Source organism: Prunus dulcis, chromosome 5 (genome assembly GCF_902201215.1).
Source record: "Prunus dulcis chromosome 5, ALMONDv2, whole genome shotgun sequence".
In the NCBI taxonomy this organism is placed as follows: Eukaryota; Viridiplantae; Streptophyta; class Magnoliopsida; order Rosales; family Rosaceae; genus Prunus; species Prunus dulcis.
This window is the reverse complement of record NC_047654.1, coordinates 7883747-7898406: the sequence shown is the minus strand read 5'-3', so window position 1 is coordinate 7898406 and position 14660 is coordinate 7883747. Positions and strand designations below refer to the sequence as shown.

General features: G+C 38.6%; 1 protein-coding gene across 1 annotated transcript; it reads right to left on the bottom strand.

Annotated features, from left to right (window-relative positions):
- Positions 1-3424: 3424 nt before the first annotated feature.
- On the bottom strand, positions 3425-6503 carry LOC117628826 (protein YABBY 4-like). Its single transcript, XM_034361360.1, has 7 exons — positions 6060-6503; positions 5749-5916; positions 5517-5634; positions 4410-4458; positions 4111-4186; positions 3903-3977; positions 3425-3764 (listed from the first exon to the last, which is right to left on the bottom strand). The coding sequence occupies exons 1-7, from the start codon at positions 6159-6161 to the stop codon at positions 3693-3695; spliced, it is 660 nt and encodes a 219-aa protein (XP_034217251.1). The 5' UTR covers positions 6162-6503; the 3' UTR covers positions 3425-3692.
- Between the last annotated feature and the right edge of the window lie 8157 nt (positions 6504-14660).

Here is a 14660-nt window from a genome sequence, read left to right as displayed (position 1 = left end):
CAGAAACCATTGCATATGCTGGGAAATCATTCACAGTCCACATAGCTGCTGCCCGCAAAGTGAACATCCTCCCAGTTGATTTATCGAACGTGCGAACACCGTTTGTCCATAAATCCTTCAGCTCATCAACCAGAGGCCTTAAGTACACATCAATTGACCTGCCAGGATCCTCAGTTATCAAAACAGTCATCATCATGTATTCTTTTTTCATGCATTTCCAAGGCGGCAAATTATATGGGAATGCGAAAATCGGCCAAGTGCTGTGGTGTTGGTTTAGAACCCCATACGGATTGAATCCGTCAGTGGCAAGTCCCAATCTAACATTTCGGGGATCAGCAGCAAACTCGGGGAACGTTCGATCGAACTCTTTCCATGCCTCCCCATCTGCAGGATGCCGCATCACATCATCGTCTACCCGTTTTTCCTTATGCCATCTCATGTCTGTGGCAGTATGCGTCGACATATACAATCGCTGCAACCTAGGTTTAAGGGGCAGATAACGCATGACTTTTTGTGGTATCTTAGTCGTTCTATTCTGGGATGTCATTTTGAACCTCGACTCATTGCATATAGGGCATGTATCCAACGTTTCATGCTCTTTGTAGAATAACATGCAATTGTTTTTGCAAGCGTGGATTTTTTCATAACCCAATCCAAGACCATGCAACACCTTATGTGCATGTTTATGGTCTTTCGGCAAACAATTGTCCGTCGGAAGCATTCTCTTGAAAACCCCCAAAAAGTAATCGAAACACAAGTTCGACATACGATACTTTATTTTTCGTGCATTAGCTCCACAATGGCAGTGAGAACGGAAAAGCTCTCGCACCCCGGGTATAACTCTTGGTTGGCATTTTTTAACAGTTTTTCATACTGTTCAAACTCCGCACTGTCTATTGGTGTAGGCACGTCATCTTCCCCTTCCTGATTGATGTTGGTCGATGCGAATGGAAAAACATCCTGTATAATACCCATGACTTGATCATTAGGATCCACAATAGGTTCAACATTGTCCACTCTTGGGGCATTTGAAGACGAAGCATGGTCTACTTGTTCGCCGTGAAGGTTCCAAATGCTATATGTTTCAATCATTCCATTCCTTACTAAATGAAATCCAACATTTTCAATTGTCTCAAACAACGTGTTGTTACACCTCCTACAAGGACAACGGATTCTAGTTGCACCCGGGTTGTGTCTACGTGCAAACTCAATAAAATCCTCGATTCCATCCAAGTATTCGTCTGCGCATCTATTCGGGTTCTGTATCCACCTTCTGCTCATAATTCCTGAAACCACAATCACGACACAACAATCACAACAACTTCATACGAAGTTATAATGTCACCTTATGCCTCCGGTAAGGCCCTATCCTATTCGGGAATGCATAGTCCTGTCACGTAACCTACGGCTACATGAGATTAGATTTCGACGTGGTCCGTCGCACAAAACAACATTTCTGTCGCGCAATCACGTGTCGACATCTGCTTTTTTGCGCAACGAATAAAATTATTCGTCGCACAAACTTCCGTCGCGCAAATACGATTCGGCGTCGCACAAAGTGAAACTTTCGTCACGCAAATAATACCATTTCGTCGCGCAAGCTCGCACCGCTATTAAACTTTACGCGACGACGGCACTTCCGTCGCGCAAAAAAACATAATCCACCCTGCATTTTGGCGCCAAAAATAAGTTTCCCTCGTTTTCTTACGCGACGGTAGATTTTTTTGTCGCGCTAAGTTGTCTTTTGAGACGAAAACTCTCGTCGCGCAAAATTTTTTTACAGCCATAAAAGGAGCCACTTTTCTGTCGGGGTTTTTTTTTCCACCTTTGCGCGACGAAATTTATGTACGTCGCGCATAGACTGTTTCCGCGACGAAATTATTTGTCGCGCTAGTTTTCTGTTGTATGCGCGACGGAATTTTTTTTTCGTCGCAACAGTGCTTCTTGCGCGACGAAAGTTTGTTCGTCGCGCAAATAGTAAATCGTAGTAGTGACAACTAGCAGAGGTTAAAGCTCACATAAGTGAAACAATGATGTGGCAATAACACGTGACAACCAAATAATGACTAATCATACAAAAAGATAAATTTGGTAAACTTGACTAGTGTGATACAAGAGAACACTATAACGCTTACAATACAGTCATGAATTATTTACCTTTAGCTTTGATTGCATCGAATCATTACCAAGCTGATCTCAGCCATAATAGCCAACCTAGCACTAACATAAACTAGTCTAGCTTCAAATCACACTTTCTGTTATGTGGTCCACAAATACGATTGTTCAATTTGTTCTAGCAACCTCTAGACAAATTGGGTTGACCTTAACTTACATCAAGTTGCATTCAATATTCGTTTGTCCACTTCCATAAATGTGTTGAGTAAATTCTCCATTGCCAAGCTAAGCATGCATGAAGTGAACACCATTCAGCCGCGTGGCCACATTTTAATGTGTGAAGGTACGATTGGCATTAGGGTTACTGTTTAATTACCTACATTGCCCGATCCGATGGAGCTAGGGGCCAAAATGCATGTCCACAATCTTAAATGATTGCAAAATAATGAGGCAAAAACATAAGGAGACAATCATTCAGCCATTTTTATTTTTATTTTTGCCCTTTCTTTTATTTGAACACCTAAGGCGATAAATCCAATGAAAAATCCTGCAATTTCTGGTTCTTCATATGTAAAACAAAATAACGTTTGTAGAAACACATGCACACCTTTACATGGTCCTTTGTTTTTTGGCTGAGGACTGTCATGGATAAAATAGCATAAATAAGATTAATGTTCTTAATTAATCAACATTGAGAATTTCTTTGTTTTGACTGAAACTAGTGAATTATGATATTTTGTGATAACTTAAGTTAGTTTAACATGAATTTGTATTGGGGAGGAGTGGTGGTATTACTTTTTCTTGACTGGATTTTTTTCCATTGGGATTTTTTTATGACAAAGTTTTAATGAGGCCACATTTTGCTCCTCCGGCCATTAGGATTTCTTATGTTGTATCCTGATTTTGGCTTAGTCAATGAGTTATCCTTTTTATTTTAATAAGAAAAAAACATGAGCTTGACTTAGGCATACTCTTGCTGAGAATATGGAGAACATATCATTTCAGTACATCAAAAAAATTTTGTTCGCACAAAACATGCTTTCCATGACATGATGTAAAACAAATTTCTACACAGAAGACATTATTTATATTTTATGGGATTGCCAAGAAGCAGCATACATGCACAATTGCATATGCAGATAGATTATGAGATCAAGACAAAGATGGATTCAGTAAAAAAGTAAAAGAAACTATTAGGGCTCTTGCTAATTTCTGTGTGTGTGACATGATAGCACAGATCAAAGAAACAAACAAGTATGCAAAGCCAAAAAAACACATTTAAATCAACAAGATATGCATGGAGAAATAGTTGATTGGCCGCATCTAGCAACACTGGTGAGCTATATATTACCATAACATAATAATTAAAGGATAATAAAGTCTTCAAAATACAAGGGTTTTTCTTTTAACCAGACTGTAGATATTAAAATCTTAAGCCTACATCTAAATAGTTATCAACATAAGGCCGTTGTGAAGAAATTAATTTTAGACTTTAGGCATCATCACAATTCTGCGTTTCTTCCACCACCAGAACAAACACATCAAAGCTGCAGCAGCTTGCAGCTTGCAGCTCTCACTTAGTAAGGAGAGACACGAACGTTATTAGCTGAAGCAAAAAACCCATCTTTCATCAGAACATCCTCTCCTTCCTGCACAAATCCAAAAGGACCAAGAAATTAATTAAAATATTAATCTAGCATATAAATTTGTGTGCCAATTGGGAAAATCAGATGAAGAGGGTTAATTGTACTGCATGAAGGGGAGGGGAGGAAAGAGGGGTAAATAACCTGCTGGCGCACGTTTGTCTTCTTCACAGTCTGGTCAGGCATGAGACCAAAGTGAATGTGTGGAAAGTGGGCCCACTGACAAAAAGGAAAGGAAAATTAAGAGGTTCACATACCAAAGGACCCCACAAGACAGAAGTCCACAGTAATAACGAAAAGCAAAAACCCTAATTTGGTAAAGAAGAAGTAAGCCTATAAGAAAATATTTTACGTTCTTAGCAGCTGCACTGAAGGCCTCTCTATGGGATATATCAGGATTCACAGACTTGATGCGTTGGATCTCGTCCCTGCATTTTTACAGACTCAGATGAATCGACCATTCAAATGTTTTGCTTCAATTTTGGCAAGTTTATAAATCCATTAATTAAACATTACAATGCAGGTTTTGTGCGTTTGTATTTGTGCCTCAGAAAGAGAGAGAGAGAGAGAGAGAGAGAGAGAGAGAGAGAGAGAGAGAGAGAGAGAGAGAGAGAGATAGAGATGAATGATATAGTTGACATGATTACTCACTTGATGAAACGGTTGTACGCAGAGGGGACTCTCTGTCTCTTCTCCGGGGCTGGACATGGCATGCACAGACAAACAGACAGGCACAGAGAGCGACACATTAAAGTTAAATTTCATCACTTCTTAATTAATTTAGCTTAATAAAAAATTTCGGTGGGGAATTAGTGATGTTCTTATTGATATTTTAGCCCACACCCTATCTTGCAAGTACTGTCATCAATTATCAACTCTTTCTCTGTCAATGATCAATCCATCTGATATCTATGTTTTCCACTAAATCAAAGGTGGTCCACCAATCTTTACCATCTATATTTCCGGGGGGCCACTACCCTTTTATGATGTTGCTTATCATAAGAACTTGAAAAACATGGTTACTATAGGTTTTCAGGAAACCACTCTGAAAAGCTTGTAAGGCATACAATGTTATGTTTGCCTTTCAAAATACAGATTTCAAAAGAAGGGTTAGAACAATCTTGTCAAGTAAATTAGGCTTTAAAACAAATCCCAGCTTACCTGTTTTAAAAAAGACTGAAGAAAGAAGTTTTGCATTTTGTTAGGTTTTTTTACCAAAGAAATGTTGGGGTAAACAAAGTTACCACATTACTAGCTATTACTGTAAGCTTCCCCTAAAATGGAAGCATAATTTCAACCTAAGATTGTTCCTCTCCTTCACCACCAGAAATATAAAAGGACCTTGACCATAATTTCAAGGATTCTAGAGTTTATGATCAAAGTGGCTAATTTATTTATTTTATCCACCAATCCTCTTTTTCCAAGGTCCTCTTGAGGGTATTTTCCACAAGGAGGCCAATAAAAGATCAAGTTTTTGTTTTCCGGTTTTTGTCATGTGGTCTGAAAAAGATCGTGCATTTTGAAATGGTCTTTGTTATCAATACTCTTCCTTGACTAAAACTGAAACCTAAGGGCAGCTAGGTGGCTATTGAGCGAAGAATTTGCTTGACAAAGACAGTTTGAGAAAGCTAGCTATATCTAGGCACTTATTTTTTCATAGAATCTGAACTGGAGGTCTAGGATATCGATGGATGGACACACACACACACACACACGCATAATAAGGAAAGTAAAGGTGTAAGGAATCTCATCACTTACGTCTGGTAATAGCTGGGGGCCTTGGAAGTTCATCAGCTCCTCCTCTTGGTCGTACAGCAAAGTCATTCACGCTAGTTTGGTTCATCAGAAAGTTTGGGGCTGGATTTGGTATCTCTTCCTACAAACACAACCAATTAATCGTAGCGAAGATATAGAAAGTATGGATTTATTCAAAAGAAAAGAAAACAATCAAAAGGATAAGCAATGAAATTAAGCGTAATACAAGAAGTACCAGAAGATTATGGGAATTATTAGGGGATGAGAAGAAAGAGTGACCAAGATGATGAAACTGATTGGGCGAAGGGAGAAGCAGCCCACGCATGTTCACTGGAAGCAGATTGGTGCAGTGCCCGCATCGCACCGTCACAGTCTTGAACAAACTTGTGCAAGGAACACTCACCTAAACCATTTTTTTTAATCAAACTTGTATCAAAAACATGAAATATATGTTCTTCCACCAAATTAAACAAAATAAAAGTAAAAATTAGTAACTTGGGATAAAAGGGTACTCAAAAATAATATAGAAGTATAAAGAGTATATACCGCAAGGACAGTGTCGCAAATGTTGCAGTGGACATAGCAAAGCTGCTCGGAAGGAGGGAGGTGGTCGAGGGACAAGGTTGAAGCAGAAGAGGATGATGACATGATTTTTTGGATGTGATTCTTCCTTTTCTTTTATAAAAAAAAAAAATTTGAGAATTTTGATTGATGATTGGTCTCTTGAGGGTTTGATTGATTGATTGACGGATGACAGCTTAACCACCACCTTGGATCTGCTTTTTTTTTTTTTTTTTTCTTCTGTTGAATATGAGTTGTGTGTGAAAGAAAGGTGAGAGAGAGAGAGAGAGAGAGAGAGAGAGAGAGAGAGATAGAGATGGGGAAAGAGGGAGGCTGCAAGGTGCTGTATTTGGTCTAGTAGATATAAGAGAGGGGCTTTGGTGGGTTACAGAGAAAAACCCTTTAAATTCTCTTGCCTCTGTTTATTGGTGCCCCCTTTGCCCCAGTCTTGTTTATAAGCTCACTTCATGACCCACCATGTCATCACATATGTTACATGCATATGCATGGATACATGTATGCATGGATGGATGGGTGCATTTATGACTTACCATATATATGCAATGTGTATAGAAGCATGGATGTGGCTAACATGCGCATGGTGTTAATTATAGGATGCAAGTAATAAACATATATGTATGCGGTTGGCATTCCCGATGCTTGCTTTGTGTTTGTCTCAGAGAGAGAGAGAGAGAGAGAGAGAGAGAGAGGCGGCAGATGTGGGGGAGAGGAGCAAGAAAGGGACGTGTGCATGGGGTGATATAGCTTTCACACACTCACCTGTTGTTTTCACAACTTAAAGAGCCTCGTGTCTTTGTGTGTTGTTGCTAAATAAATAAATAAATAATTAATTAATTAAGTAATTTAATTAATTTGCCTCAATTTTCGAACCCATAAAACCATGGCCCTCTCTTCTACCTCCTGAACAATACAATTATCCCCTATTGCCATTTCTTCACTTCGTATTTATTTCACCCTCCGCCTCCCTCTGCGCCTCCATAGGGCTCTCTCTCTCTCTCTCTCCCTCTCTCTTCAATTCCATCTTCAGTGACCCGTGAATGGGATGCCCCAAACCCAACACCATCATAACACAATCATGCCTACATAATAATGCCAATTTTGTGTAAATCCAAAAAATATAGAGATATTGCACAATTTAGTGGAATTCTATGTATATATATATTTTCAGTGATTTGACCACTCAATCTCTCCCTCGTCTTACGCATACAGAAGAAACACAGATACGTATTTAAGTCAGAAACATTGGCCACCCTCAGCCTCAGCTCAGCTAGCCTAGCTAGCTCTCGATTCTTTCCTTACCACCTTTGTCCTTTCCTAATATTTCATTTCTCGTTTTTAGGATTGTTTCAGCTAATTTGGTTTGAATCTTTTCCCACGCTTCCTCTACATATCCACACAATCTCTAGGGCTTTTGTTACAAATTTTGCAAAGCTACCCTAGCCTACCCTAGTTTAGTTCAAAAACATATTTTCCCCTTCCTTCTTTTATATATACTATATATAGGGTGATAGTCTCTTTTTCTCATCTTACTCATTAAAGACCCTTTGGATTTCCTCTTCCCCAGAAAGTGAGATGATCAGTTTTATTGTTCGTTCATTCACTCACAAATGAGAAATATGGGTCCTGTGTAACTCGTATGCAAAACATTAAATGAGTGGTAATGGGAGGGAAAAGTTGTAAAGGTCCTTGGCCTTTTACAGACCCATCACAAGCCTGGCCTATTCAAAGTTTCAAATCCTACCCACATTAACAAAACAAGTTGAAAGGGAAGTGAGTCTGAGAATCTGAGACATAAACTTGATGACCCATTTATTTGACGGCCAAAATAAAGCTAACCAAAAAGGAAAAATTTTAATACAAAAAATAAAAAGTAAATCCTATAGCATTGAGTCATTGACAGACAGGTACTTGGCTAGCTAACAAATTTAACATTAACAAATTTAAAGCCCCTCCATATGATGATGATAGGTGTTTGTACAGTACGAGAAATGGCGGATTTGATTTTGAAAACATCTGCCCATATTTTCTAGAACATGTCTTCTTTTAATAATCACTGTCCAATCAACTAAAGTCATGACTCATGTGTGGCATGATGCAAGTCATTTCGAGTCCACGGTTATTTACTTTGAAGCTCTCATTCTTTATCTTTTTTTTTTGGGAGATGAACATCAATTTAAATTTTATATATGCCTTTTTAATGACATAAAAGGTGGGTGGTTAGTTTTGTAGGAAAGGGACGAGACTGAGCAGGGCCAGATGTACCCAAAATAAATGTTTTACAAATTTTTTTTTTATTGCCAGCTTACAATTTTAGTTTCTGTAGAAGTTCGACTCATTTTTCACTTTCGACAAATTCTGTTCTGTTGGTTTGCAATCGAGTTCAAATAATGAATTTGTTTATAGATAAAATTTGACGTGACAATATGCAATCACACCATATGATGGAAATTTTGTCGCTTCAAAACATTTACAATTAATCCAAAATGTAAAATTTCATGTATTTTTCTTTACAATTAAAAAATATATATGATTAAAATTAAAATAACGGTTACCAAAGTAACCAAAAAAAATAGTCAAATCACAATGACAAGAAGAAAACAAATGATTTTGGCCTTTTCTTTTTCCTTCTGCAAGATCATCAGTTTGGGATGCATGTGGCTTCAGCTCAGCCATAGACTCTCTTCACCCTTGACATCTAGTATTGGGCAGATAGCATAAAGTGAACGTACAAACTGTGTTGTATATGGATGGATAGGATTGAGGGAAGTTTTAATTTTCTTATTATAAACAAAATCACTGTGTAAATATATAGTTCGATTTGGACCTCAAATCGCCCCAAACTCATGCAATATATAGTTTGACAAGTTTAAACCACTTCCAATAATACATTTGTGTTACTGTAAGTGATACTTTTATTTCTAAAGAAGTAAGTACTATAGAGCATGTCGGATAGACATGTTAGATATGTACACAAGGACTCAATTGGACCATATGCATCAGCTAGCAAGCGGATTGAGAAGTGGGAGTGCATTCAGGGATAATGGGTACTCACAACACAATGATACATGTTACTCCATTACTCTTTATCACGTTAAATTCATCGATAAAATCGTTAATTTTGTTGATGTGTTATATATGGAATTCACTTTTTTGCTAATATTTATGTCAAGAGACTGCCATGTGGATAAGAAAAGCAAATATGATATTTTTTAAGAATTTTTGTGCAAAAGTGATCGCTTCGTCTTCGTTGCACAAGCTAGAGCTTGCTGTGCAAAAGCGATCGATCGGTTTCCAGCCGAGACTCCTCTTTCTTCTTCCTTCTTCCTTTGATGCAACCTCTTCTTGCTACGTACACTTGGTTCTTCTTCCTTTGCATCCAAAGGTGAGCTAAACTCCAACAATGACGTGATAATGTTTAATTGATTTAAGTCTGGTGAAACACTTTAAACTGTGTTTATTACAACACGATTAAATCACATTCGTATTTTTCAGTGTTTTAATTATAAAACAAAAAATTAACGATTCAAGGTTTACTAATGACATGTTACTGGAAATTTAAATATAACAACATCTCAACATATCTTGTGAAATTCTTCGCTCTCCACATCCTTCTAACACGTTCCTTTTAAGAATTGGATCACATTATTTGGGGCTGTTCATAATATATAACTTAATGATATACTCAAAATAATTAGGGTTTAAACTGATATGTTTATTCTTCTCTCAAGGAGGAATATATATACTACATATAGAGTGGTTACAAATAGAAAATATGTACAAAATCTCCTAATTCTACTCAAATTAGATAATTACAATAAAATATAAATTCTATTCCTAATAGGAACAAATTCTATTCCTAATAGGAACGTTGACTCACGTCAACACTCCTCCTCAAGTTGGTGCATAAATATCGGTAATGCCTAACTTGTCAAGTGAGTCTTCAAATCAGCGCTTTGACAAACATATCTGCAAGCTACTCTGAAGAAGGCACAAAAGGTATAGAAATTAACTTATGCTCCATCTTCTCCTTAATGAAATGCCGATCAACTTCTACATGCTTAGTTCGATCATGTTGCACCGGATTGTTAAGCAATTTCAAATGCAGACTGATTATCATAGTGGAGCTTTGTAGCAGCATTCGGTCTAAACCCAATTTCAGCAAGTAACCACCTCAACCACAGTATTTCGCAAACCCCTTGGGCAATCCCTCTATACTCAGACTCTGCAGAGGACTGAAACACAACGTTTTGCTTCTTGCTACGCCACGTAACTAGGTTACCACCAACAAAGGTGAAGTAACCTGATGTAGAACGTTTATCTGTAACATTCCCGGCATAATCTGCGTCAGTGTAACCTTCTAGATCCAAGTGACCATTTTTCTTAAATAATAAACATCTCCCATGAGCAGACTTTAAGTAACTCAGAATATGCATTACAGCAGCCATATGATCCTCACTATGTGAATGCCTAAATTGGCTAGCAACTCTTACAGCATAGGCAATATCAGGGCGTGTCAATGATAAATAAATCAATCTCCCAACCAACCTTTGGTATCTTTCTTTGTTAGTTGGGACATGATCCACATAAACACCAAGTTTATGATTCTCAACAATATGTGTATCAGCTGGTTTACAGTTAGCAAGTCCATGACATACTTCCTTTGTGAAAGAAATAAGCCATGTTTAGATCGAGTGACTTCCACTCCTAGAAAATATTTCAGACTGTCCAAATCTTTCATCTCAAATTTAGAAGCTAAACGCTTCTGTAGTTCCTCGATTTCTACAATATCATCACCAGTCACAATAATATCATCAACATAAATAATCAACAAAGTCACCTTACCGACCCTATGTTTAATGAATAGAGTATGATCAATATTGGCCTCTTGGTAACCAAACTTCTTCATAGCTGTAGTAAATCTGCCAAACCATGCCCAAGGAGACTGCTTTAACCCGTACAACGCCTTTTCTAATTTGCACACGTTCCTGGTTTCACCAGTAACCCTATACCATGGTGGAAGACTAATGTACACTTCTTCTTCTAGTTCACCATGTAAGAATGCATTTTTTACATCAAATTGCCTCAGGGTCCAATCCAAGTTTACTGCTAAAGACAAGAAAACTCTAACAGTATTCATCTTATCCATAGGTGCAAAAGTATCATGATAATCAACTTCATATGTTTGAGTGAACCCTTTAGCTACTAATCTTGCCTTGAACTTCTCCACAGTACCATCTGCATTATATTTAATTGTAAACACCCATCTGCATCTTACGGGCTTCATTCCCTTTGGTAGATCAACAATCTCCCATGTATTATTTTTCTGCAACGCCTCAATTTCAATATTCATGGCTTCAGCCCACTTTGGATCATTAAATGCCAACACGGGTTGAAATTTTAATACAATCCATTCTGGTCACCAACGTTTTGCACTCAGGAGATAACCTGTGATCAGACACATATCTCGCTTTGCCTTCTGGTGAGTAATGATCAGGTGGAACCCCACGGTTCCGTCTAGGCGGTAAAACATAAGAATTATCGGAAGTATGAATAGAAGCACTTACCTCAAGACTATCCAGGGGAGCTTGATCGGGTACTATTAGAGAAGTTTCATGGGGGGCAATAGGTTCAGTGACAATAATGGCATCAGTTAAAATAGCAAGTTCAGCTAATGTAGCAAGTTCGGCCGGTGTAGTAGGTTCAACAGGTTAGATCGGTTCTGCCCTTTGTATCAAACTATCCAACACTACTCCCCCTTGTAAATCTAGCTAGTTATGTCCTTCACTACTAGTCTCCCCTTGAAGGGCATGCTCGGGTGTATCAAAGAAAAATATTTCACCCTCAATAAAGGTAACATCCATAGAGACATATAGACGTCGGGTTGCAAGATGATAGCATCGATAGCATTTCTGATGAGGAGAAAAACCTAGAAAGACACAGCAGAGAGCACATGGGTCCAACTTACTCCTCCGATGTTGATGGACGTGAACATAGACGACACAACCAAACACCTTTGGAGACAGAGTCACCATAGAAGAGGCAGAGATATGATGGGTCAGCACATGCATAGGACTTTGGAAATCCAAAACTCGTGAAGGTAGACGATTCAAGAGATAGACTACATAGGTAACAACATCTATCCAAAACCACTTTGGAACTGACGCACCAAGCAGTAGAGCAAGGGCAGCAGCAAGGATCTGCCCATTTTGACGTTCAGTAACCCCATTTTGTTGTGGTGTTTGAGGGCAAGTAGTCTCATGGAGTACACCCTTAGTGTGAAAAAAATGGGATAACGCCGAATTAACAAATTCTCTACCATTATCAGATTGAAAAACCTTAATAGGGAGCATAAATTGAGTCTGAATCATCTGATAGAAACGCTGAAAAATTTCGACCACAACACTTTTATTCTTCATCCTACATAACCACATCATAGGAGTGCAATCATCCACAAATAACACAAACCAATGAACTCCCAAGGCTGTAGAAACAAGGGAAGGTCCCCAAACATCAGAATAAACTAAATCAAATGGCATAAGCTGTTTATTACAACTTGGAGGGTAGGATACCCGATGACTCTTAGCTAAAATACAAGTCTGACATTAGAAAGCAGACTCGTTGACACCACTAAATAATGCAAGAAACAAATGCCCTAAATATCCAAAGGAGGCATTACCAATCGGCAATGTAGCAACCAAATTCGGCAATGCTGAGAAGTTTTGGTTCTATCAGCACGAAGAACCCGACTAGTTGCCATATCATCCACATAATAAAGCCCCCCCTTTTGAGTACCTCGACCAAAGATCTCCCGAGTCTGGATATCCTGTAGTAAGATAAAAGACGGATACATCAGTACAATGCAGTTTAACTGCTCAGTAACTTGCGGTACAGATAATAAATTACTAGACAAAGATGGAACCAGTAACACTTTGTCTAATGATAAAGCATGTGTCAAGAGTATAGAACCAGCCCCCGTGACAAGAGCAGCAGCATTATTAGTAGTCAGAACATGATCACGATGAGGCGAAAAAGTAGCAGAGAATAAAGCAAAATTATACGTCATATGGTCAGTAGCTCATGAATCAATAATCCAACCTGTATCGCGGGTATCATGGGCATGGAAAGCCTTGCCAAAGTTACCTGGAGGCAGAGGTGTTGGAGTGCTTGAGACCGCGATCAAAGTTGGAGGAGAAGTAGCAGTAAGGTGGTCGTGCCCAGTGGTGATGTCAGCCACAGAAGTGGGGACAACAGCCACATGAGCTTTGCTGTCCAGTTGTTCCCTTTTTAAATGCCTCCACTCTTTCTCCCAATCTGGTACCTCATGCAATGCCCAGCAAGTGTCGATAGTATGTCTCTTTTCACCACAGTGATCACACTTCAGTTTGTCTTTTTCTACAGAAGTTAGGTGACGAGGCGGAACATCAGAAGAGCCAGATCCTGGAAGCCGAGAAACCAAAGCATTATTTTGGAAGCAAACACAACAGCAGGTTCCCCAATCTTGGTGCCGGATCCAAGCATAGTAATCTGGCGTTGAGCCTCTAGACGAACTATAAAAACTACATTTTCGATACTTGGAACTTTATCACTCCGTAGAATATCACTGCGAGCTGTGTTATAAGTATCATTAAGGCCAGCCAAAAAATCATACACACGATCGGCCATAACAGCAGCCTGAAAAGTCTTCATATCATCAGCACATTTCATCTGAAAATGACGTCTATTGTCCAATTCAAGCCAGATTGCCTTCAGTTCGGCAAAATAGGTAGAGACAGGATGACCCTCTTGCTTGAGACAAGTAGCCTGGCACCGCAGTTCATAGAGCTGTGATATGTCAGAGCCATCATAAAACATCTGATTAACAACATCCCAAATTTCCTTAGCAGTAGGTAGAGTATGAAACATATTCAACAAACTGGGTTCCATAGTTCGCAGCATCCAACTTTTCACAATAGCATCAGCAATTTTTCACTTCCCAAATTTCGAGTCTTTGGAATCAGGGGCATCAGGTAACCCAATTTGCCTTGTGTAGTAGCATGGAGTTCGATCATCGAAGCCCATATCTCATAGTTGGATCCATTCAATTTGAATCACATAGGTAGGTTGGTGGACGATTTGGTATGAACCGTCACAATATGAGTAGAAGAAGAAGATTCAGTGACATCTGACATGGTGATAGATGGCGGCGGCAGCAAAAGATTAGGTGGCGACGACGATAGTAAGAGATATAAGACGACATAGGCTTAGGTGTATAGACTAGGTGCAGTGGATATAGGTATTTTTAGGATTAGGGTTTTGATGTTGTAGAGACGGATTGGACCCGCTCTAATACCAACTCAAAATAATTATGGTTTAAACTGATATGTTTATTCTTCTCTCAAGGAGGAATATATATAATACATACAGAGTTGTTACAAATAGGAAATATGTACAAAATCTCCTAATTCTACGCAAATTAGATAATTACAATAAAATATAAATTCTATTCCTAATAGGAACAAATTCTATTCCTAATAGGAATATTGACTCATGCCAACATATATTAGGTCTCTTTCCAATGATTATCCT